We start from the raw sequence: 26323 nt of genomic DNA, 5'->3' as shown, positions 1-26323 counted from the left end.
GCTTTAATGGTAGAAGAAGAGCTCCCGTCCCCATCTGCAAACATTTCTGCAGTCATATGTGACCACAGTTACCTGCCCACCTGCTTTGGTGGTCTTGTGGACAATGCCCTGGTCTACATTTCAGGGTTTGTTGTCCAAAAAATTCTGAAAAAACTGTGAGGTGTGCCGTGCAAGCCTTGTCAAAGCTGCTGTACCCTCATCCTTTGACCAGAGCTACCACCTGCCTCAACTTAAAAACAATGGTGGTCTGATGATCCCCTCAGATGGAACAGTGAAGGTGGTCAGAGCAGCAGAGCGTGTGATACGCCAAAAATCAACAGGTGTCAGTGTGTCCTTTGTCAACCAGTTCGTTCGGGCTGAGATTGGTTCTGAAGATGTGTTTTTACTCGGGGAGCACATTGCAGAAACCCAATTCGAAATCGAGAACCATAATTTCATGTTCCTGTCATTTGTTGTCTCTGTATTTCACAATTTAAGGCTGCACCACATTGCAAAATTAACTACCCTGGAGATACAGAGTGCCAGCACATGCAAGAAATTGTGCAAAACAGTTATTTTTTCAAATAATGTATCATGAATGGAATGTTCTTGGGGAGGGGCTTATAGAATATAATGGGGTGTAACTAGGCAGAGGGGGGATGAGCCTGAGAGAGCAGGCTCGTAATGTATGTGATGACGGGATCTATGTGACTTTGCAGTCACCGATCTTTAAACTCTGATTAAGAGGACTCAATTTAATACTGTTTTATTTCTTTCCATGAACGCAGGTTGTAAATATGTATATAGCTGTAGGTGTCTCAAATAAATGTGCAAAGGAAAATTGCACAGTAGGGGGCGAGAACGAGTCCAGAGATAGTTTGTGAGGTAGAAATCAGTTCAGCTGTTCCAGAGTCTGATGCACAGTCTATCAGAGCTACAATCCCGGCAGCAGACTCATCTGGATTCTCCATGAAATCAAACATTTTGTTGGTGATCCCACATTCTGGACTGAAATATTGAACAGCGAGGGGAAACATCTTCCTGTTGCTTTTATTTGATGCATCTGTGTGTAATGAGAATGGTCAGGATTTATCTGATGTTAGGGCCTTCACAACATCACCCACTGCCTTTGAAGCAAGGACATCTTTAACCACTGCCTCTGCCTTTGTTCTCCCTAAATTTTGAATCTGAAAGAATATTTTGAAAGAATATTTTGATGCAGTTTATATGCACAGTCAGCACTGTTGTAACTGAGGTTGTGACTGTGTGGTGCTGCGGTAACCTGGAGAGAATGAGTGAGATGACAAATTCTTAATTAAATTGAATCAGATCATTCAAACAGTTAAACAGAGGTTTAGATTTAATCTATTGACATGATTTGTTCTTTCAATAGTAGTTTCAATAGGAAACTGAATCAGTAATAACAATGTTCTGTACCATATCAGTGTCAATATTTTACAAACCTTACAATTTGCCTTAAATTCATCTTAATTTGCCTTAAATGATGCTATTCAGTCATCAATGTGCCTCTTCCCACTCACATTTGCATCTCTACATAAGCTTTCGTTTCTGGGGACGTGGTGGAGTGTGTAGCAGAAGACATTTTTTCGTGGGACGGGTGTGTGGCGTGACGTCTTTTGCTAGGAAACGGTGATGGCAGCGCCAGCAGGTCCGTAGCAGGCCGGGGGTCCTAAGAGGATCCACCACCATTTTGCTGGCCTTAGTATTTCCTGTTTTTTTATTTCATGCTGAATTGTTACATTTATTGGTGATGTGTGTGTGACAGAGATGAGTATTGGACACTTGAAAATACTCCTCTGGGCCGACGCCGGTCACCATGCCAATGACAACAATTTACACAGAAGAACAATTTAGACCTGTAAGGGATAATGTCCATTTTGGTGTAGGCATATCCGGTTAGGCAGGAGGTGGCTGGCCCAGGATGGATCTCTGGAAAAGGCTTGTCTCTCCTCATCTGTGTTCCTCGAGAAAATAAAACAGGGAAAATTAGCTCTGTATAAGGACATACACAGGACAGATGAGATTATAAACATTTCTGGAGTGTGGCAGCAACTCCGGCATTAAATCAGGTATTCATCAGTGGCCCTGTGCCTGCAGGGGGCTGCAATACGTTCTCAAGGCTACTGGCATTAAATGTTTGGCTGCAGAAAACCTGCAGGTCAAATGGACTGAACTTCATTGACAACTTCAATCTGTTTTTTGGGAAGAGAGAATTCTTCAATCGGACTGCAAACTAACAAGAGGGGTGTCAATCTCCTGTCAGAAAACTTTATTTTATCTCTGTGTAACTTCTCTGTTTCAACTGGTGAAGAAACGTCAGCGTTAACGCCCAAGGACACCGTCGCCACTACAGAGACACAACATCCTCCCCCCACAGAGGATGCGGAGTAATTAGATGGGAGCCATGTGCTGTATCAGCTGCCAGAAACACCACAACCGAATAGACAATCCACACCATCCTCCATCTCATCATCACCTCACCTGAACTTCCCAGAAACCATGGAGAAGCTTGTATCTGTAGGGACAAGACTGACACTTTCACTGTCAGCGAGTCCTCAGGTACAGCGGCAAATCACCTCAACTTCTCCCCCACAGTCCTTAATAAACAAATCTCCCCCACAACCTCAAAGTAAAAAACAAGCTCATAATCCACCAAATAGACAGCTCCGCTCGCGAGCTCATCACCAGCAGGAGCTCCACCCACCCTCCACCACCGTAAAGGAAAATTTACATCTTTTGGGTCCGTGCTGCTACAGTGTTGATATCAGCGGTACATATTTTCAAAACAAGCATGGACCCTGTGTCCCAATTATCTCTCCCATTCCAGTTCTGATCAGAAGCAGAAAGAACAAGGAGTTTAGGTCAGATACTGTGAATACATCCAACCTACAGTATGTTGGAAGTATCTCAGTCTCTGAAACAAAATGCACAGGTTATTAAGTTAGCTCTACTAAATATCAGATCTATTACAAACAAGTCTTATCTAATTAATGATTTAACTACATCTTATGGGCTTGATTTCATGCTTTTAACAGAGACATGGTTAAATTCATATAGTGCTGATATTGTGCTAACTTAGTCGGCTCCACCAAACTTTAACTTTTTAAATGTTTCTCACAATGGCAAGAAAGGGGGAGGTGTAGCAATGCTGTTTAATGATACTTTCCAATGCAAGCAGTTACCACTTGGTGATTTCACATCTTTTGAATATTTGAGTAAAATATTAAAAGGGGTTTCACAGATATGTTATCTTTTATTTCTACTGAATTTGATCATTTTGTTATTGCTGGTGATTTTAACATTCATATTGATAATCCCAATGATAGTTATGCCAAAGAATTCTATGATGTACTTGAATCTTTTGAACTTTCTCAGCATGTGTCTGCAAGCACGCACTGCCATGGTCACACTTTGGATGTGGTTATCTCAAAGGGTCTTAACATTTCAGCCTGTATTAAGGATGTTGCATTGTCTGATCACTACTGTGTATTTTTTGAAATGTGGATTTCAATCCATAGCAATGCCAGGTAGGTTAGGTTAAAGAAAAGACAGATAAATGAGAGGACAGCTGCACTTTTTGTTACCCAAGTGTGCTCTGCACCTTGCCAACTATCAGGCTCTGTTGATACTCTGCTGGATAGTTTCAACTCAAAAACTGCCAGTATTTTGGATCAGATTGCACCAGTTAAGAGTTAAAACCATGCAATGTAAGCAGAAAGCTCCATGGAGAAATGATCCTGCAGTTCAGCACCAAAAAAGAGAATGCAGAAAGGCTGAGCTCAGATGGCGTAAAACCAACCTTCACGTATATAGAGATTTTCAAAGATAGGCTGCGTGATTACAATAAAATAATGTGCAAAGTTAGACAATCCTTCTTCTGTAGCATTATTAACAATAGCAAAGTTCTTTTCACTATGGTTGACAGACTAACAAACCCACCTACATATATGACCCCTGAGCTAGTTTCAATTGAGAGATGTAATGAGTTTGCAAAATTCTTTAATACTAAAATCCACAATATCAGACATGCCATCTGTACGCCTACATCCACCAACGAGCCAATTGTCTCTCCACAACCACGCAAAATGTTCAACATATGCCAGTTTAGTACTATTAATGAAGAAGGTTTAATTGATACAGTGAGTCATCTCAAATCATCCACTTGCAGCCTTGATAATGGTAATGACCAACCAAGTTTTTAAAGAATGTCTTTTCCGCAATATCAATGAACATTCTTCAAATAGTAAATTCTTCACTCATGTCAGGTGTATTTCCGAGTGCATTAAAAACTGCAGTTGTGAAGCCTCTCTTGAAAAAGAAATCTCTAGACAAAGCTTGTTGAATAATTATAGACCAATTTTTAATCTACCGTTCATTGGAAAAATAATAGAAAAAATTGTCTTCAAGCTAATTATGCACTTTCTGTCCACAAATAGCTGTCTAGACCAATTTCAGTCTGGCTTCCAACCTAATCATAGTACTGAGACTGCACTCATTAGGGTTATCAATGACATTCGGCTAAATACAGACTCAGGAAACATGTCTGTTCTACTACTGCTCGATCTCAGCGCTGCCTTTGACACCATTGACCACAAAATTCTCATAGATAGACTTGAGAACTGGACTTGGACTCTCAGAACTGGACTTGGACTTGGACTCTTGGACTCTCAGGAACTGTCCTAAAATGGTTCAGTTCATACCTTCAAGAAAGGAATTTCTTTGTGGAAAAGGAGGGTAATGTTTCTGAGATATCTTGATATATATAAGATATATAATTGGATATCTTGATATATATAAGATATATAATGAGATATCTTGATATATATAAGATATATAATGAGATATCTTGATATATAAAAGATATATAATGAGATATTGTGACCAGCGGGGTGAGCAACTGGAAAGGAAGCAATCACGCCAAGTCTCAGGGAAAAAGGATGGTTTAATAGAAAGTGTGCAAACCAAAACCCGTGCAAAAGATCCAAATTAAGGATATAATGACCAGCGGTCAACTGGTACAAAGACAAGACATATATAGGCAAACAAACGATCCTCAGGTGAGACGGATCACGGGCTCCGCCCACCTGAGGGACGCACATGACGTCACCAAACAACAACAACAACAGCCGCTGTGGACGGACAATATATAAGATATATAATGAGATATATTGATATATATATAAGATATATAATGGGATATATTGATATATATAAGATATATAATGGGATATATTGATATATATAAGATATATAATGGGATATATTGATATATATAAGATATATAATGGGATATATTGATATATATAAGATATATAATTAGATATATTGATATATATAAGATATATAATGGGATATATTGATATATATAAGATATATAATTGGATATCTTGATATATATAAGATATATAATGGGATATATTGATATATATAAGATATATAATGAGATATATTGATATATATAAGATATATAATGGGATATATTGATATATAAGATATATAATTAGATATCTTGATATATATAAGATATATAATGGGATATATTGATATATATAAGATATATAATGGGATATATTGATATATATAAGACAGGGGTACTCAAATAGAAATGATGGCGGGCCACTTTTTTTTTTTCAATCACTGAAGGGGCCGGTTAGGGTTTGGCGGCTGTGAACGTAAAACGTAAACTGTAGACGGGGGGGGGGGGGGGGTAGCGAACGCATTTGGGCGTCTACGACGTGTTTGTTGTTGCCATAAAGGCAATCCTCGGCAGCGTCTTGAGATCGCGGTGCGCGATTTCAAAAAAAGAGCGGATAGCGCGATTGAAAAAAAAGATTCCTAAAAAAAACACTTTTCAAAACTGCTCGTGGGCCAGAAATTTGAGTATGGGGGATATAAGATATATTATGGGATATATTGATATATATAAGATATATAATGAGATATATTGATATATATATAAGATATATTATGGGATATATTGATATATATAAGATTTTAATGAGATATATTGATATGTATAAGATATATTATGGGATATACTGATATATATAAGATATATAATGAGATATATTGATATATATATATGATATATAATATAAGATATATTATGGGATATCTTACCACAGCTATGCAGATGACACTCAGATCTACATGGCTCTCTGCCCAAACAACTACGGTCCCCTAGACTCACTGAGTACATAAACAAGTGGATGAAACACAACTTTCTGCAGTTAAATAAAGATCAAACTGAGATTATTTTATTTGGGAACAGCAAAGACACAGACTAGCTGCCTATCTAGATTTGAGAGCCCTAAAATCTAAAGAACTAGTACGTAACCTTGGTGTACTAACGGACTCTGATCTCACCTTTAGCAGTCATGTCAAAGCCGTCACCAAATCAGCTTTCTATCACCTCAAAAACATCAACAAATTCAGAGATTTTCTGGCTAAAGCAGACCTGGAGAAACTCATCCACGCTTTTGTTTCTAGTAGGATTGATTATTGTAATGGGCTCCTAACTGGACTCCCAAAAAAAAAACAAGTAAACAGCTTCAGCTGATTCAAATCGCAGCTGCCAGAGTTCTCACTAGGAGTAAAAGAAGGGAGCACATCACTCCCATCCTTAAATCCTTACACTGGATACCCGTATGTTACAGGATAGACTTTAAGGTAATATTACTGGTTTATAAATGTCTTAATGGTGCAGGACCAGTATATTTATTGGATGTGCTCCAACAATATGAGCCGAGCAGAACTCTCAGATCATTAGGAACTGGTCAGTTAGTGCAGCCTAAGGTAAAGAGGCGGCGTTTAGCTACTACGCTGCTCAGAAATGGAACCGGTTGTCAGAGCGCATTAGAAGAACCCCAACACTAGATACTTTTAAATCCAGACTGAAAGCCTTCATGTTTGAGCAGGCCTTCAGCTCAGTTTAATTACCTTTACTCTGTAACGGCACTTTTATCTTCATTAATTTAACTTCCTTTAAATCTACTGTTTTAATCATGCTTGCTATTTTAGATTTTATTGTGTTTGTTTCCTTTTTGTTTAATATTAATTTTTTATTTTTATCTTCTTATCTTTGCTCCCTCTTTAGATCTGCTTTTAGTTAAACTAAACTTTGTCTCTCTCCTCAGCAGAAACTTATTGCAGAGGTTGTGATTTCTCTCCTGGTACGTGTATACACAGGCGATGCCAAGATCAGGGGGCGACGCCAGGATCAGGGGATCTCACTCTACAAGAGTCGAGAGGTTTGGCGGTCAAACTCCACGGGGGGGTATACAGTGTCGTGGAAATTTTCTACTAAATGGATGAGGACTCAGACGTGGTTAAATGATTAATTTATTACAAAAATATAAATATATACAGTATATAGGACAAAGACAGACACAAGACAGACACAGACACGAGAGTCTCATTCAAGCATGACAACTCTGAAGGCAGGGGGGCAGTCCCCCTGCTTATATACAATCTTAAACACAATTCAGCAGTTCTAACAGCAGGTTATCTTTAGCACAGCATGTTCCAAAACATAAGCGTCCAGCAGGCTACTTTGTCTCACATGTGTGTATCTCCTAATATGGACTTCCCTAGAGTTAGCGGAAGCAACTGATGTATCAGTTGAACACAGAGAAAGCTAAATGACCCAAGACTAGTAGCCTAGTGACTACCAGTTAACAGAGTGCTCTTACCCTCAGCACTCTCCCTGACCTGGGTCACGTATAGCACACATGCATAATATGAACTGAACATAAGTACATGATTACACTGAAACACACTACTTCATTATTGTAGTCCTTCTGCTTAGTCAGAATGGACATGTCCTAAATCATAAAGTTCATAATGATCTCTTATAATAACTAAAAATGATCTAATCAATGATGATTAGTCAATAATCAATCATTTCTGTCACAACAGGTGGCACCATTGGTGGTTACCAGGCAGGGTAACTGAGTGATTGGGAGTTGCACCCTCGGCTGGGAGTCGAGCACCAGGTGGCCGCGCATAACTGTGGGCCGACGAGCACACAGTTCGCAGACAACCAGTGAGAGTGAAGGTCGCACTCTGTGTCAGTGTTTGTTGTATGAGAGAGCGTGGATCTTATTTACTTTTTTATTATCTTATTTCCTTTACTTTTTTACATTTTATGTTATTTTATTCTATTTTTTAATGTGATTAATTTCTTTTAAATCTATTGTTTTTACATTTTTCTGTGTATTCTTTTCATTTGTAAAGCACTTTGAATGACTGTTGTGTATGAAAGGTGCTATATAAATAAACTTGCCTTGCCTTGCTCTGCCTAAGTAAAATTATTACAGCCTAGATAAAAAGTCAGAACCAGAAGGTAACATAGAGTTGGGAGCATTCTGAGACATTGGCATCCATCCACTGGACTGTCAACAAACTTGAGTGACCACGAGCAATGACAGGATAACAGCACCAGCGCCCCAGTTTACCATAAAACCCTTCGTCTAAGAACCCCTGGATCTACACCTTTATCTAAGGGGGGATATTAATTATCAAACGCTAAATTAAATAAGTGGGTTTTCAACCTAGACTTAAAGATTGTGACTGTGTCATTTTGGATGGTTGTTCCAAAGCTGGGGGGCCTTATAAGAAAAGGCTCTTTTCCCTGCTGTTACCTTATTAATTTGTGGAACTAATAAAAGACCAGCACCCTGTGATCTTAGTGGACGTGAGGGTTCATAATAGGAAATAAGTTCCTGCAGGTATTCAGGAGCAAGCCCGTGCAGTGCTTTATAAGTTAAAAGAATTTTAAATTCAATACGGAATTTAACTGGGAGCCAACGCAGGACTAATAGGACTGGTCTGATATGCTGAAATTTTCTAGTTCTGGTCAGAACTCTGGCTGCGGCATTTTGAACTATTTGAAGTTTATTTAGATTCCTATTTGAACATCCTGACAGTAGTGAATTGCAGTAGTCTAATCTAGAGCTAACAAAGGCGCGCACCAATTTTTCTGCATCATCCTGTGATAATGCATTTCTTAATTTGGCAATGTTGCGGAGATGTAGAAAAGCTATCCTAGTAGTATTATCTATGTATTTATCAAATGATAGGTCGGAGTCGAGTATGACGCCTAGGTTTTTGGCTACTGAGCCAAGTGTAATGGGATAGTCTGCGAGATTAAGCATTAGATTAGGAGGAGAACTTCTGTTTTGTCCTCATTAAGTTGGAGGAAGTTTAGAGGCCTCAATTTCTCCTAAACTGAGCTTGTCATCATGTGGGAGTAGCGTTTCAGGCAAGCCTGCTGGTTCTCGTTTCCGAGAGTAAATATGCACTATTTACTGAAATTCGTACTATTTTATTATTTTGAACATTCCTCTATTGTTAGAATTAATATTAGTTATACATTTTTATATATTAGATATTATATTTTTATATATTATATATATATATATGACTTGCCTTTATTTAAAAATTCTGTATATTTACATATTTCAGTATAAGAATGTCTAGAAATCCAGTTTGCAATCTGCAATCTAGAAATAAACTGTACCAAAATCATACCATTGCAAGCACTGTTTTTATTATACAATAAAAAAAGAACAATAATAAAATGACAATTCTGGCGTCCACATCTGAAGCTGTGGAATTGATGTGGACGGTGCTCACGGCTTGAGGGCGGGCAGTTTGAGGGCGGGCAGTTTGGTGCTAGGCGACAGGGCCGGGAGGGGCGGAGAAAGGCCTTGGCCACGAAACTTCAGCCTCTCGATCTTGGGTCGCCGTAACTGGATCTTCTGCTCGGTCTTGTCCTCCGAGGTCAGCTGCGTAACTGCCCTCTCTGCCATTGCTGTGGTCACAGGGTGACAACAAATCAAAAAGTAAGATACTGGAAGGGGGGAGTTTTTATATAAGCAGCCTTTGACTGTTACGCTGCTAATAATACAGCCATATAAATAGCACCTTCCAGTGTTGACATCCTTGAATTATGCTGCTAATACAAAGTATGAGAAAGTCTTAGTATGTGTAGGATGAGAGAAATGTTAGTTGTAAGAACTACATTGGTCATAACAAAGCAGCTGTCTGCCCCCATTTTTTTCCACTTACTCTTGTGGTGGGTGGAGCTCTTGGACAAGGTCCCTCTGGCTTGAGTCTGGACGGCACGCGTTTGCTTCTTGACGTGATCCTGGGCCAACCGCTGCTCATTGATCTCCCTGATCAGCAAGAAGTTCTCCTGCGTGGCGAGCAAAAGCAGACGGTCACTCCTACTCAGACACAGACTACCACGTGCAGTAAATAAAATACGTCTTAGAAAGTCGTTGGAGATCATCCCATTTAAGAAACAGGACTGGGAAGCCAACACTGAAGGAGAAGTCGGCGCTACCTCCGCGAGCTTGTCATAGCGTGATTTGTGCTTTTGTTCATTTTCAGCCAGCTTCCTGGTCAGGGATGCCACCTTCTTCTCGAGATAATCCCTCTGCCTGCGGAACTCAGACTGGACGTCTGCACTGACTTTCTCCTCCTGGCACTATAAACAAAAACCAGACATGAATGGTCTGAGCTGTGTGTGTGTGTGTGTGTGTGTGTGAGTGTGTGTGTGTGTGTTGTGTGTTGTGTGTTGTGTGTTCATCTCACCACATCAGATCCTTGAACATGATGTTCATACAGCTTGCGGACAGTTTCCTTTAACTTCTTTGGTTCTTGTAATACCCTAGTGCAGTTGTTGATGTCTGACTTAATCCTGCAGACCAGGGTCTCGCCGTTCTTGACCTGGGAAATCAAAGCTATTATAGGCAGGGTTTGGTCTGCATGTGTGTGTGTGTGTGTGTGTGTGTGTGTGTGTGTGGTGGGGGGAATTGTAAAGTACTTTCTTGCATAAATTACGTATCACATCAATAAAAATAACAAAGGCAAGTCTATAAGTCTGAATTAGGAAATTAACATGGAAACAAGGCCAAACACAGAAACAGAAGCACCACTCTAACTTATTGCCCTAGGTTACCCCCACACACACACACACACACATATACACACATATACACACACATACACACACACACACGCACACACACGCACACACACACACACACACACATATGCACACATATACACACATACACACACACACAAACACACACACAAACACAAGCACACACACAAACACACACACACATCCAGTATGGTCCAAATTAAGCCTGCAAAACATTTTTACAGCATGCAAAAGAGTCCCAAGCAAGATGAATGCAGGTGTGTGGCACCGGACACCTGGGTTTAACTGCGGTGTGACATCCTGGGAGGCGTGGCAGCACTCCCCCTGGGAGGCGTGGCTACACTCCCCCTGGGAGGCGTGGCTACACTCCCCCTGGGAGGCGTGGCTACACTCACCTTCTGCCTCTCTGTGTTCAATTCCTTTTCTTTGGCTTTCAGTATCCGCTTGAGTTCATCATTGCTCACATGTAGCTGGATGTTCTGCAACTTGTACTGCTTCAACGCAGCCGTCATCTAACAAAAACACCAAAAACAGCCTCATTAACACTTACTACTCATTAATACACCACGTCCCTCATTAACACTTACTACTCATTAATACACCACGTCCCTCATTAACACTTACTACTCATTAATACACCACGTCCCTCATTAACACTTACTACTCATTAATACACCACGTCTGCTATATTCAAATACTATGTGTAAATTTTTGCATAAATGCATGTTAATTATTTTCTGGTTCTGTGGAAGTCATATACTGTAATGGTTTCCAATAAGGTGTCTGAAGTAAGGGTGCTTGAAGATTCTCCCAAAAAGAGAATTACTTTAATTAAATGACGTTAATTAAATGCAGTGACTCTCACAGAGACCTGGACAAGATCCATTCAGTTTGTGTATAATGAAACACAGTTCCTACCTCCCGGATCTTTTTCTCCGTCTCTTTGAGGTAAATCTCTCTCGGCTCAATTTGGGTCTTCAGATGTTTAAGGTTTTCATCCAGTTCAATCTTAGTCTTCTCCAGGTCCTGGTACTTCCATTCCAAGTCCTGAATGTGTGTTTCCTGCAGGGAACAGAACCCCTTCTCATCTACTGCCCAATACAGTACACAGCTCACTTCTGAATATCTTGTGGTTAGCTTAATAAAAGACACCACATTAGTAAACCACATTTTTGTAATGCATGTACAATATGTGCTTTTTATCCTCAAAATAAATATGCCACTGATTTACATCAATAAAACTAGATTTGCATTTCCTGAAGGAAATGCTAGAGGGTTTGAAAGATGATGCCAACGGTCACATTCTTGAAATCTTAAATCTTAAACCTGGGTTACTAAAAAATCTATTGATATATTTTATATCTAAATTCTGTGATACTATCAATAACTTTCCTCTGTATACTCCGTGCGAGCTTAAATGCAACGAAATTTCATTCTGTGTACACCTGTGTACAATGAATGACAATAAAGATTGTCTAAGTCTAAGTGCGGTGTATGTATGTGTGTGTGTGTCTGTGTGTATGTGGAGTTTGTATGAGAGGTGTGTGTGTGTGTGTGTCTGTGAGAGATGTATGTATGTATGTGTGGAGTGGGTATGAGAGAGATGTGTGTGTGTGTGTGTGTGTGTGTGTGTGTGTGTGTGTGTGTGTGTGTGTGTGTGTGTGTGTGTGTGTGTGTGTGTGTGTGTATGTATGCGTGTGTGTGTGTGTGGTGCCTGAACGAGCACAGAGGCAAATTGTGAAAAACCCAATTCTGATTTTGAGAAAGTTAAAAAGCCAATCGACTATAAAAATCACAGCACAGGTCTCGGAGCCAAGACCTTTGGAGGTCTGTTCGTTAAGCGCTTCCGGCTGTATTAATTGCTTTTCAAGCCCTCTAGTAACAGCCAGGTCCTCAACAAATAATGGCAAACAGTTGTGGTGCACACTAAAATGTCAGTAGCTTTGCTGGCCTTGTGGTGCCTGCACGACCCCCCACCTTGTCCTGGATGATCATGTCCTTCTCCTGGATCTCCGACTTCAGGGCCACGATGTCCTTGTCCCGTGACTGGACATCCTCCTGCAGCTTCTGCTTATACTCCATTAGTTGACTGATCTCCAGGTTCTTGTTCTTGATTTTGTTCTCCAGGTCAATAATCTGCACCATTCACATCAACAGAGAGACACAGAGGCACGTCAAGCCGTGGCTCACGCAAAGAAAGGCCAGAAATTCCCCCCGGCCTTTAAAACAAAAACGAGTGGGGATGCGTGATGGAAACAATATACGAGTGCAGGGTTGTGAAAGACGCCACCAACCTTGACCTTTCTGTATGCCGCCGTGTCCACGAGATAGTAGTGCTTCTCTTCCTCCTCGCGCAGCCTGCACTCGTACTGGGCGCGCATTTCCTCCAGCTCAAAGTTGCTTTCCGTCTCCATTTGATTTTTAGTCTCCTCAAACTCGCGCTCCTGCTGCTGCAACTTGTCACGGCACTGGGGAGAAGAGAGAAACACCCTGCTGGTACCATGGCACAAACTAAGCAGTCGGCAGTCAAGGGACCCTCCAAGTGTTACACATTTTCCTAAGGGTATGTTCTTCTTGGAGACCTTGATCTTGAATGATCACATGACAGTACTAAACTCCGAAGTAAACATACATGCTGGACGAACCTTTCGGGACCCTCAGTGTATACGATAGTTGGATTTGTAGCCCAATGAGGGCTCTATATACCAAAGCAAACACAACCAAAGTGTATATTGTCTCTGCTGCTAATTGCTCTACGGACCACTCAGCAGAACACTTGGGGCAAAGCGGAAACACTCACTCATTACCAACACAGACTTGAAAGCACTCCTGCACAGTACAATACATTACCCAGAGCTCTCTATTCAACTAAAACCACTTAGACTAACAGATGTTTATTTTCAACACTGACACAATGTGGCACACATCTCCAAAACGAATATTACAGCGTAGCATCACCTTCATGTAGTGACTTGGACATTTTTTTCAACATTACTTAATCACATTTAAAATAGTTTTATTAGATGCAGCACAATATAACAAAAAAAGATGCCTTAATTGTCAAATTTGATCAAGCCAGTCCAAATATATTCACATTTAAATGTTTTAAATGCAATTAACCTAAAACAAAAGGAAATCTTGTGATCAAGAAATGTGCTCTAGTTTCAGCACGTAGCTAGTATTTCTTTTCCGTGATCATGGTTCATCGGACCAACACGTTGTCTTGGGACCCTTAAAAAACTACCTTAAACTGTACAGACTGGGATTAAACTTCAGGAAACAATAAACAAGAATATAATGTAACCGTCCACGTATCTATTAATATCTTTTGAACAGCCCAACGATGTTTTTGAACGGTCCAAACGCGAAGTAAACGGGATGAGAGAAAGCGCTCATTCAATTACGCCATACTGTATTACCAAAACTGTGGGAAGAAGTTCCTACAAACCGATGAAAACAGCGATTTATTACAGCGCGCTTGATCACCGACCGCTTAGACAGCGAGCGGAGGAAAATGGCCGCGGCTCAATCATCATCATGCGGGGAAATCCAAGTAACTACTTCATGTGATACATTATTACATTACAGATGTCACATATCCGATTACAATAACACACCCAGCAGAGCTGCAAGCCAAACACGGAGTCTGAACGTTTTCGCAACTAGGTGGACGGTTCAAGAAAACGTGAGACGGGCAGGGTTGCCAGGTCCTACAAAAATATCCCGCCCTCCAGCAGCCTAAACTAGCCCAAAGCCAAAAGTTGTTGACGGCTGGGTGGCGAGTGTTTAAAATGGGGACAAATTAAGTATTATATCGCGATCGATTCTTTGTGTTGACTTGTAACTCCCGCGGTGGCCCAACTCAAAAGTAGCCCAAAAAACCGCACCCCGCGACCCCAGAATTTTTGGCGTGAAAACCGCGAACCTGGCAACTATAGAGACGGGAGACGGACGTGGCCGTGCGGCCGAGCCGTCGGCACCACAGCGCCCTCACCTGGTCCAACTCGTGCGTCGTCTCCTCCAGCTCGGCCTCGAACATCTGCTGCATCTCCTCCAGGGCTCGGTGCTTGCTGGCCTCCAGCTGCTGCAGCTCCTTCTCGTAGGTCTGAGACCTCACCAGCACATCCCGGAACATTGTCTTGTAGTCCATAATCAACTTAAGGTTGTTTGTTCTGAATGAACAATATCAATGATCAATATCAATGAACAATATCAATGATCGATGTTCTTACACACGTTATGGCGCGTATATGAGTCATCTGACTAGCTAGCGAACTTATATAGGTTAATCAGTTTACAGTTACCAAGGCGATAGTTACCCTAACAACGACCTCACAAATACTCGCGTGGAATCTCTACGTAATCCCTCGTTTATCACGTGAGAGACGTTCCAATTACAACTGCTAGTTAGAGTGTGTGCAGGCATGAAAAATGATCAAAACTCTCCTGGATAAACTGCTGTAAAATCCTTAGGCCTTTATGTAGAAGCTCCATTTAAATTTTAAATGGGAGAGAATCTTGTCCTTTCTGGCACGCCGGGATATCTAATCATTTGATCAATTCGTTTTAGAGTTATGAGCATTTGTTTGGCACTAGGCACAGAAAACTGCCCCATTAGCTCCCATGTTAATTTATCAAAATCCGAATTGCCTTTTTCACAATTTACCTCTGTGTTTAACTCGTCATAAATCAGTCATTTTTGGGTCAAACCACACACAATTACATGAAAATCATCAGCAAGCGGACCTCTCTCATACAATCTCTTCGGTTAAGCGATAAGTTAAATATGTCCCGAACTACGACCGTTTGTTCGGAGGGTGCAAATCACATTAAACAAGCCTTCTTCACTCAGAATAGCAGAGATTAGTTAGAGCAGAGGTGCCCAAGCTTTTGTTAACCAAGATCTACTTTTGAAGTTGATGGCATGCCGAGATCTACCAAGTCAAACACAAGGGCCGGGCAATTAAACAAGGAACCCCAATCACAGTTCAAATGTAGTTGTTTTATTTGCACAGGTGGAGAATAAGCAGTAAATCCAACAAATGAGGAAATGATCAATGCATCAAAAATAGGTTGTGAAAACAGAACAAGAATCTCACAAGAACTTCACACCATCTTTATCTTAGCCACATACACGCCAATACTACAGAAAATAGCAGTCAAAAACTCCATAAAAGGCTGGTCAGTCAAAAAACCCAAATCTAAATAAAAAACAAGTAATTCCAAGATTAACACACACACACACACACACACACACACACACACACACACACCAGGGTTGCCAACTTTTTAAGATCACTTGGAGTGAGATTTGATCTTTTGGGTGGGTGGGTAAAATGGAGACACAAATTAAGTATTATATCGCGATCGATAGTTCGCCAGTGGTTGGCGAACTAGTAACTCATTGTATCATAGATATGGATCAGAGGTAAATAAACTAGATTTTTTTCAGCGTGAGAAATCGGATGTGTGTCAAATGCGTGTGTCTCACGCTCAATGCGTGAGAGTTGGCAACCCTACACACACATACACACAATAACTCTAGAAAATATAACTTCAAAGCAGGAAGGAGGAGAAGATAAGTCCAATATTTATTGGCCTCCACAAATGCTTCTTTGAAAACTCTTTAAAACATTTCTTTCGCTTTGCCAGAACTGGGCTCACACGGTAAGACTCTACCGTGGCAGTTTTACTCCTATGACCAGGTGTCGTGAACACTGCCTGCTTTGCTGCCAGCTGTCTCCTCACTCCATTTACCTTCTCAGTTCGTACAGCTGATTTCACCGGGAAATCGTTAGTATACCTCTTGTGAACTGTGAGAAAATGTTGTTCCAAATTCCCTTTCTTCGGTATGGCCACAGTAGCATTACAGATCAGACATACCGACTTTGAATAAGTAAAAAAGTAGTCATCTTCCCACTCGGGATGAAAGTGATAATTTTTAGCTTTTTTGGCTTCCGCCATTATCTCTTCGGCTGCCACCATTCTGGTTTCTTCGTGTTCGCGCTTTAGAGTCCCTGGTTACAACCTAGCAACCGTGGCAAACCATACCCAGCATTCATCAGAAAAGCAGAAAAGGTTGTGTAAATAATTAATTTTTGTATCTTATTATTATGAAAATAGATACAGGCCTCTCATGAACGATGGTTTGATTAGTGTTTTTTTTTTTTGTCAGAGCCTTAAATACATTGGCCAGGACGATCCCCGACCCCGAAATGGCGGAGATGCTCCGCGAGGGGGCAGTACGGATATGGAGGGAGCGACACCCTCCTCCTGCGTACACCGAATCCTGGCAGTGGGGTCAGCCTCTGAAGGCTGTATACATGTAACTGCTCTTTAACAAATTGTTAAATAGCCTGAGACTCCAAATCATAAAACATCCTCATCTGATCTGTACAAAATATTTCAACTAGCTTGTGCAAATGTCTTCAGTGATAACACCTGCTTGGCCCCATCAGCCATACTTACCACCAAAACTGCGTCCATCGCTGTAGTTGTCATATCCTCCAAAGCCGCCGCCCCCACCCTGGTGGCCATAACCAGAACCTCCACCAAATCCTCCACGTCCACCACCATAACCTGGTCCACCACCATAGTTCCCACCTGAGGACATACAAAGGAATGTGTCGGTTTTAAACTTAATTGCCCAGTTTCCGAGACTTGGACATGAAAGGCTTAAATCAGTCCACTTTTCTCAATAAAGATGGACACATCAACATGACCCCAGTACTCCCTTGTGAAAATAAATGCCCTTACCATCTCCTCCAAACCCATTGTAGCCATCACCTCCATAGCTTCTGCTGCCTCCGTAGCCTCCTGTACAAAGCAGTATAGTGTTGGTTGCGTTCTTTCTGTCTGAGGAATGCAGACGTAGGGGTGGGAAACTTGCTTTCCTACCTGTTCCAAAGTGAGACTGTATCACTATCGGCTGCAGACATGCACTCTGCTTTAATGGTAGAAGAAGAGCTCCCGTCCCCATCTGCAAACATTTCTGCAGTCATATGTGACCACAGTTACCTGCCCACCTGCTTTGGTGGTCTTGTGGACAATGCCCTGGTCTACATTTCAGGGTTTGTTGTCTGAAAAATTCTGAAAAAACTGTCCTGTGAGGTGTGCCGTGCAAGCCTTGTCAAAGCTGCTGTACCCTCATCCTTTGACCAGAGCTACCACCTGCCTCAACTTAAAAACAATGGTGGTCTGATGATCCCCTCAGATGGAACAGTGAAGGTGGTCAGAGCAGCAGAACGTGTGATACGCCAAAAATCAACAGGTGTCAGTGTGTCCTTTGTCAACCAGTTCGTTCGGGCTGAGATTGGTTCTGAAGATGTGTTTTTACTCGGGGAGCACATTGCAGAAACATGTTCCTGTCATTTGTTGTCTCTGTATTTCACAATTTGGCCCACAATTTCACAATTTAAGGCTGCACCACATTGCAAAATTAACTACCCTGGAGATACAGAGTGCCAGCACACGCAAGAAATTATGCAAAACCAGAGCCGGAGTGGCTAATCGGGAGATTCGGGAGGATTCCCGATGGGCCAGCTCATGTCAATCTCTAATTTGGGCCGATTGGGATGGAAAAATAATTTTGGGCCGGATTTGGGCATGAAACTCCCGGGCTGAAAAAGTGGCCCACTCCGGCCATGTGCAAAACAGTTATTTTTCAAAGGTTTTAGATCCTCAGCCCCATATATGTGTATATAATACGTGTGTATGTGTGTGTGTGTGTGTGTGTGTGTGTGTGTATATGTGTGTGTATACATATGTGTGTGTGTGTGTGTGTATATACACGTGTGTCTGTGTGTGTGTGTGTGTGTATGTGTATACATGTGTGTGTGAAATAGTTTCAAATGAACAATAAAACTATTAATTAAAATATAAAATTAATTAATGAATTAATGTATACTAGTGGTGGGCTGTTATCAGCGTTAACGGCGTTCGATAATGTGATACTCTTATCGGGCTATATAAAAAATATCGCCATTAATCTATTCTTAAAGTTGGGTTGGGAGCTGGGTCAAAATAGGTAAGCAAACTATGATGACTTTCACCTTGATAAAGCTCGGGTGTGTTCCTAACCAAATTGCACAGTAGAGGGCGAGAACGAGTTTTCAAACATGTGGTAGTCTTTGTAATTCACAAGAAATCGCACGTGTGCTTACATGGATGCAGCCACGAAGCCGCCAGGTTTGCTTCATGAATGCACGTATTTAATGTGTATGTAATGTGTAACAGTGTCCTTTGTCATAACTACATCTCTGCTGTTTGTAACACACCAAACTGTGAAAATTGGGTAAAGATTCGCAGAGTTGTGATTATTATAGTTATATTATACTCCTTTCTCAGTACAAATATATGTACTTGAAGCGCAGGGGAGACCCATCCAATATGGCAGCCGCCTGTTACGTCAGCGCCAATAGGCGGTGTCAGTCCGTGAAGCGTCTATGTATATTATGTCTATGGCACCATCCACCACTGGACATACAAGCACACACACATTCATGCCCACACACTCACACAACTGTTGTTTTGAACATCAAGAGACACACACAGTCACACATGTACAAATGTATTGGCCTTCAAATGTACTTAAGTACTGAAAGTAAAAGTAAAGGCTCTAATATTTAGCACTATGAACTGCATGAAAAACGATGGTAAAACTAATCAGCTCTTAGGGCGCACTCACACGGGCCATTCACAGTAAAAAAAAAAAGTGTCTCTTGGTCTCTGATGGGTTGGCCAACCCTTTTCATCATTTACCTCTTGCCCCTTGGCAATATATTTGGCTCATATAATATTGATTTACACTGCTACGCAGATGATACCAGCTCTACTTATCTGGTAAACCAGGCACCTTGTTCCCACGCTCATCCCTTTCAAACTGTCTATCTGAAATAAAAACCTGTTTTGCATCTAATTTCCTAAAACTTAATAGTGATAAAACTGAAATGTTGCTCTGTGGTTCAAAATCTACAATATCTAAAGTTTACAGTGTCTCCATGCCAATTGAGTCTGCGTGTCATCCTAGATAGACATCCTGAGGGTCTATTGTATGTTTTATGTCCTTTGGTGCGTATTGTGTTCTCTCCATAATTTGTTTTATTTATTTCTTGTAAAGTGTCCTTGAGTGTTGTGAAAGGCACTTTTAAATAAAATGTAGTATTATTATTATGATGTATACAATGCTAATATCTGAATTATTTTAATATACACAAAGAAGCGGTTTGCTGCGATATATTGTTAGGTTTATCATTAAATGGCTTCAATAGTATCTAAGTATAATCATGCTCTGGAGCCCTGTTCACTGAATTCCAAACACATGTTCCCATGAAGCTCAGCCAATCAGAATGAGCGCTCCAGGTCCTTCACTAACTCCGCCCCTCACTGGCCGGGGAACAAGGACCTTAAACATTATCTGTAGAACCATCCTGCGCACCACGGACTTGTGCTAACGGGCCGCCCAATGGAGGATCGGTTCCCTTTTGAGTCTTGGTCCTCCCAAGGTTTCTTCCTAATCCCCACCACCATAGGGAGTTTTTCCTTGCCACTGTCGCCTTGGCTTGCTCATTAGGGATCTGGACCCATACGATTGTAAAGCTGCTTTGTGACGTGTTGTGAAAGCTATATAAATAAATTTGACTGACTTTGACTATACAACAAAAATAACTTCTATGTTTAATTTACAGTAGAACTATAATCCACACACTTGAATGGTGTATTTTTAGGCACACTGAAACAGCCTATAAAATTTACTATAGCTATAAATTATTATACATCTAAGCATTCCTATTAATGGTGATTATGTGTATAATTTTATGCAATGTATGTTTTTTTTTTTTATAGTTTGTCACTTGTACTACATCACTGTCCCACTTGTGGGCAGTATTTGACAGTGAGCTGTGTTGAGACCAGAGACCGTATGTATATATATATATATATATACTCTCAGAGGGCCTAAAAATATTCTTAAAACATAAATATATATAATATAATTTACCCAATTTTATTTAATCCACTTACAGTTTGACAATCGACATCTAAACAATTAGAAAAATACATTATTCACCCGTGTCAATCCAGAATTAGACAGATGATGTAATGTGAATTATGGTGATTTATTTATTTATTTTTTTCTCTAACCTTAAAATGATCCCTTTAAGGTCAGGGGTCGGCAACCCGCGGCTCCGGAGCCGCATGCAGCTCTTTATCCCTCTGATGCGGCTCAGCTTTTGAATAGAATTAATGAGTATTTAATTAACGTATATTATTTTTGAGACTTAAAAAAATGTTCGGGTGGAATTTCACAAATGTCCGGTATTTACTTTCGCTTCGCTTGAGTGACATGTCATCGTCACTGAAATAAATTTCCAATTATTTTGCTTTTGTAGCTCAGAGTCAAAAAGGTTGCAGACCCCTGCTTTAGGTCATGCTAGTCTGTAAATATTGGCTGCAATGTTAAGGTACAGTGCAATATGATTAATTGTATAAAATGCTTTCACTTTTATATGTAAAATTGACACAACACAATACTGTCACGGTGAGGCGGCCCCCTACCGGCCGCCTCTGTCCACAGCGGCTGTGTTGTTGTTGTCTTGTGACGTCGTGTACACCCCTCAGGTGGGCGGAGCCCGTGATCCGTTCCCACCTGATGGTCGTTTGTCTGTCTATATATGCCTTGTCTTTGTACCAGTTGACCGCTGGTCATTATATCCTTAATTCGGATCTATTGCACGGGTTTTAGGTTTGCACACTTTATATTAAACCACCCTTTTTCCCTGAGACTTGGCGTGATCGCTTCCTTTTTGTTGCTCACACCTGCCCGTCACAGAATGACCAGCCACCCTTCGGAAGCCGCCGAGTCTCTTTTTCTTTCTCCTTCGTTCGTGGTCATGTCTCGTGGTAAGTGTTTGTCTGCGTAGTGTTTGTTTGAAGAGATCCGCCGTGCTTTTGTGTTGTTTGTGGCACGGCGAGGGACAGGGCTCTCGCCCTGGAAATACTCTTCGTTTTTGTTGTTTGTTTGTTTGTTTGAAGAGCTCCGCCATGTTTGTGTTTGTGGCGCGGCGAGGACCAGGACGTCTTCCCTGGGAGCGCTCTTCATGTTTTGTGTGGGAAAAATGTGTACATGTTGACGGACGTGTGGATCTGTGTGCGTGCTCGTTGTTTCATGTTAAATGTTTCATGTGTGACGCGGTCGCCGCTCGTCACTGTCGCCTCGCTCCCCGTGTGTCTTGTGTTTTATGTGGGGAGCGACTGCGACTTGGAGCGGCGCGTCACTATTGTGTATGTGTATGTAGAGCGCGCATGTGTGGGTCCAGTCTGTCTGTTTGTACACTGTTTTGTTTGTCTAGTAGTTGCGTGTGTGTTGTGTCCTAACGTGTTGTCTAATGTTTGTGTGTAATTCCACACATGCTCCTCCCCCTGAATGTGTGTTTGTTTGGGGGGGGACCGGCTGTGGTCCCGTGCCATGGGGTGTGGCACGGAGGGCGTCGCTCCCGAGGGAGGCCCTGACCAGGTAAATGGGGGGTTCTCCTGAGTTAGGATGGAGACCCCTCCCCCCTGGAGGGGGGATCAGGGTAGTGCGCGTTTGTGTTCTGTGTTGGTGTGTGTGGGTGTGTGTGCATTTGTGTTTTATGTGCAGGTGCTTCTCCCTGGCGTTGAATCGTGGCATCCCTGGACCTTGTGGGGGTCTCCAGCTGGCAGGAGCCCCCTTATGTTGTGGGGTGACCGGAGCCCGGTCGGAAAGAGCCCCTCCCTAGAGGACTGGGGCCCCCGGATGTTTGGGGACCATGGGGCTCCGGTCTGAAGAGCTCCTGCACAGGACGGAGACCCTTCCACGGGGTCCTGGAGGTGACGTAGCCACGCCCCAGGGAGGTAACCTGCACACACATACACCCCGGACGGACAAGGAGCCGAGGCCCGCCGTCCTCGCACCTGTGGGGCTATGCGGCTTAAGGCCGGTTAGGGCGTGAGGGCCCTGTGACCGACCGGGGCGTGGTTTTGTCTTGTTGACGGCCCAGTCGGTCCAGGGTCCCGCCCAGGGAGGTGAGCTGACTAATGTTATGTGTTTTGTGTTTCAGCTCGTGGACTGCAGGAGGTGTGTCCCTGCCTGTCCTTGCCTTCCTGCCCCTTCGTGTTGTTGTGCAGCCGCTGTGTGCCACACACCCAGTGGAGGGGAGTGCGGCTTGGTGGGGGGGTCTGTCACGGTGAGGCGGCCCCCTACCGGCCGCCTCTGTCCACAGCGGCTGTGTTGTTGTTGTCTTGTGACGTCGTGTACACCCCTCAGGTGGGCGGAGCCCGTGATCCGTTCCCACCTGATGGTCGTTTGTCTGTCTATATATGCCTTGTCTTTGTACCAGTTGACCGCTGGTCATTATATCCTTAATTCGGATCTATTGCACGGGTTTTAGGTTTGCACACTTTATATTAAACCACCCTTTTTCCCTGAGACTTGGCGTGATCGCTTCCTTTTTGTTGCTCACACCTGCCCGTCACAAATACAACATTATGTATTTCTTAACTTTTACTGTATTTGTAAAAAATGAAATGAATACAATAGTAATACAGTTGACAGAATAAATTGAAATTGTTTTAATTGTTCATGAGTTCATGTCTTCATTATGATTTTCTATTGCTTGGTCATAGAGAGGTATTTTGGCATGTAAGTGTTAAAGAAAAACATGTCACACCTCCTTTTCACTAGGGATGCACCGAAAATTCGGCCACCGAAAATTTTCGGCCGAAATGGCTTAAATTTGCATTTTCGGTTTTCGGCCGAAATACTTTCATCACCGAAACACGGCCGAAACAATGTGTTGTGATGACGCAAGCAAAAATCGCCACCTGCACGTGCTTATTTGGATAAAAAAAAAAGTTTCAAAAGCAAAAAAGTTTCAGTGATGCAGAAAGCAAAAAAGTTTCAGTGATGGCGTCAAGGCAAAGGACATTACACCAAAAATTATGGAACTCGTTGCCTTAGACGATCAGCCGTTCTCTGTCGTAGAGGATGTGGGATTTCGTAGGCTAATAGAGCACATTGAGCCCCGTTATGTTTTGCCGAGCAGACGACATTTCTCAGAAGCGTGTTTACCTGAGCTGTTTAATGTTGTTGCAACTCACGTCACGTTTTTATGAGAGAATTTATATTTATCTTTCAGGCCAGTCAGTTATAATAAAATTTAACTCGTATAAAATACATATATTTATCCTCTCAGATAAAAACGGTCTGCAAGCGAGTTAAATTTAATTAGTGGTCGTCCGTTGTCAGCGTTATCGCCGTTAACGGCCCACCACAAATTTTATTTTATAATATGCATTACTGTAATGTCAGTGCTAAATAAATATTTTCAAATCAAATTTTGTAGTTGATTTATTCTTTGAATAGCAATGCCTTGATTTTAGTGAGGTTAGCCATAAATCCAATGTTACTAATAATTGGCATAATGTATTTCGTTGTTTCGGTTTTCGGCTTTCGGCCTTGGTTTCCTCATTTTCGGTTTCGGCTAAGAATTTTCATTTCGGTGCATCCCTCCTTTTCACCTCTTCTAATACACTGCTATCTCTGTAAACTCGCTGCACAAAGATATCATCATGGGCACAGATGACTAAATCACACCACTGCATACCAGTAATCAATAACTGGCCCTGGATTTGCCAATAATAACAATGGATCTCCTTCAATTTGTGTAGGCCTTGTGCCACTTTGAGGAATTTGCAGTCTACATAGCTTTGTGCATTTGGGCACTTAATTTCAACAAGCCCAAATGATGGACGCTCAAGTGTGTCATATACAAGTCCATCAGGTGATGCACCCAGCCAAGATGCATCTGGATGAATCACTAGCCCACACTTGGTCAAGTTCAAGTTTTTCAGAACTGCATAGTCCTTTAAGGCCCCTGTTTCCATTTCAAGTCCCCTCTTCATGTGTGCTGTTTGTCGTGTCCCTCGGATTATCCTTTCTGCCAGGCTTTCTGCAGCACCTGGACCTCTAACGTGGCTCACCTCTCTGAAATGTGAGGCAGTCACTCTTTCTCTCCTAAGTGAATGCCACTCAGGTGTAGCACTTTGGGATCTTGTTGCCTCTTCAATAAGGTGTGACTGTGACAAGGTCACAGAAAGTGAGCTTAGGTGTAGCTGTTCTTGGTGTGTTGGCACAAATGAATATTCAGGTGGGCTTAGATGGTAACATTCGAGTGGCAGACTCAGGAATGGGGGTACATCCTCATGTATGACAACACTGTCAGATGGAGGTGGTGGTTGTTGATAGGACAGTACACGGCCAACTTGTACCTTCCCAAAGATGGAGTCCACAAGTGGCTTGTCAGGCGAGATGTTCATTGTGCAGATGAGTGGAAGAGAATCTGCTTTCATTCCAGCGTAGACTGGTCCAGGATTGAGGGTGGCCGGGTGTGGGAGCTCACCGCTGTAGCCCTTGAAATGTGTACTTCTGAAATAAAAGAAGAGTGAATAACATTTATTTTTACACATTGTAATCTGTTCACCAGCACAACTGATTGTGAATCACATATCACATGTCATCTGAAGTACAACGAGGCTAAATTAAATTTTGAAAAGAACAGGGTCTTATCAGATGATCAAAAGCATTAATTTTTTTTACCACACACTGTAATCTGCCTATTAAATTTGGTACTACATACCTAACTCCACTGGCTGTAGTAGCACCTGGTTTTGGCTTTAGGACAACCATGGCATCCACGGGTCCAGGCTTCACCCCCTATTAATTTAAAAGATGGTGTTAGTAAAGTGACTGTGATACATTAACTAACATTAAATAATGAAATAAGACAAACCATTGTTGGTGGTTTATGCCACTTCTGTTCTGTCTGTGTGCATGAAAGGACAGGAGGGATCGACAGACATGCCAGATTCAGAATAATGAGCAGTCTGGAAAAGCAATGCAACCAAGTGTTTGCAGATTCCACAACCAGCAACACAAGAGCAGTTGCTGTTAATGAGCACAACTGGCATTGAATCACGTAATGTCATCTGAAATACACAAGAGGCAATATTTAATATCTTGAAAAGAAGACTTCAGCAATGTCAATAGGCGCAATATCTGTCCCATCATGTTGTTAGTGGTGAATGTCACTTGTCTATTGTCTCATGTAACGTTTGTGCTGTTTTGCATCACTCTTAAAACACTTGGCTATACTGTCTTTCTATTCTACAGTGTTGTGCATGGTTCAATCTACTAGTTCACTGAGCAACTATAAACTAAATATATTTTAGATTTAAACTTCATTTTCACTCCAGATGAAATGCTTACACATAGGAGTGAAACAGCCCTACTTATATTTATATTATTTTGTTGTTTCCACCACCAACAACAGAACAGTGCAGGTTTTACTTCAA

The 26323-nt window shown here is 41.8% G+C and overlaps 2 protein-coding genes across 2 annotated transcripts in view; one reads left to right on the top strand and one right to left on the bottom strand.

Annotated features, from left to right (window-relative positions):
* LOC143485362 (uncharacterized) overlaps positions 1-26323 on the top strand; it is an 85860-nt gene that overhangs the window by 41993 nt on the left and 17544 nt on the right. The window lies entirely within an intron of this gene.
* On the bottom strand, positions 9633-15177 carry LOC143485474 (uncharacterized). The gene is made up of 9 exons (XM_076984918.1): positions 14949-15177; positions 13249-13422; positions 12932-13090; positions 11873-12016; positions 11350-11466; positions 10600-10734; positions 10349-10492; positions 10072-10198; positions 9633-9814 (listed from the first exon to the last, which is right to left on the bottom strand). The coding sequence occupies exons 1-9, from the start codon at positions 15102-15104 to the stop codon at positions 9633-9635; spliced, it is 1338 nt and encodes a 445-aa protein (XP_076841033.1). The 5' UTR covers positions 15105-15177.

The sequence above is a fragment of the Brachyhypopomus gauderio genome, unplaced genomic scaffold (genome assembly GCF_052324685.1).
Source record: "Brachyhypopomus gauderio isolate BG-103 unplaced genomic scaffold, BGAUD_0.2 sc34, whole genome shotgun sequence".
Lineage (NCBI taxonomy): Eukaryota > Metazoa > Chordata > Actinopteri > Gymnotiformes > Hypopomidae > Brachyhypopomus > Brachyhypopomus gauderio.
Note: the sequence above shows the minus strand (reverse complement) of the source record. Positions and strands in the feature narration are given on the sequence as shown.

What these genes read in the sequence shown, in the direction of transcription:
- LOC143485474 (XM_076984918.1), bottom strand. Translation starts at nt 15,104, where the DNA reads ATGGACTACAAGACAATGTTCCGGGATGTGCTGGTGAGGTCTCAGACC. An exon ending in CGACGCACGAGTTGGACCAG is followed by an intron (nt 13,423 to 14,948) that starts GTGAGGGCGCTG and finishes TCTTCTCCCCAG; the next exon opens with TGCCGTGACAAGTTGCAGCA. An exon ending in TGAACACAGAGAGGCAGAAG is followed by an intron (nt 10,735 to 11,349) that starts GTGAGTGTAGCC and finishes TTGATTTCCCAG; the next exon opens with GTCAAGAACGGCGAGACCCT.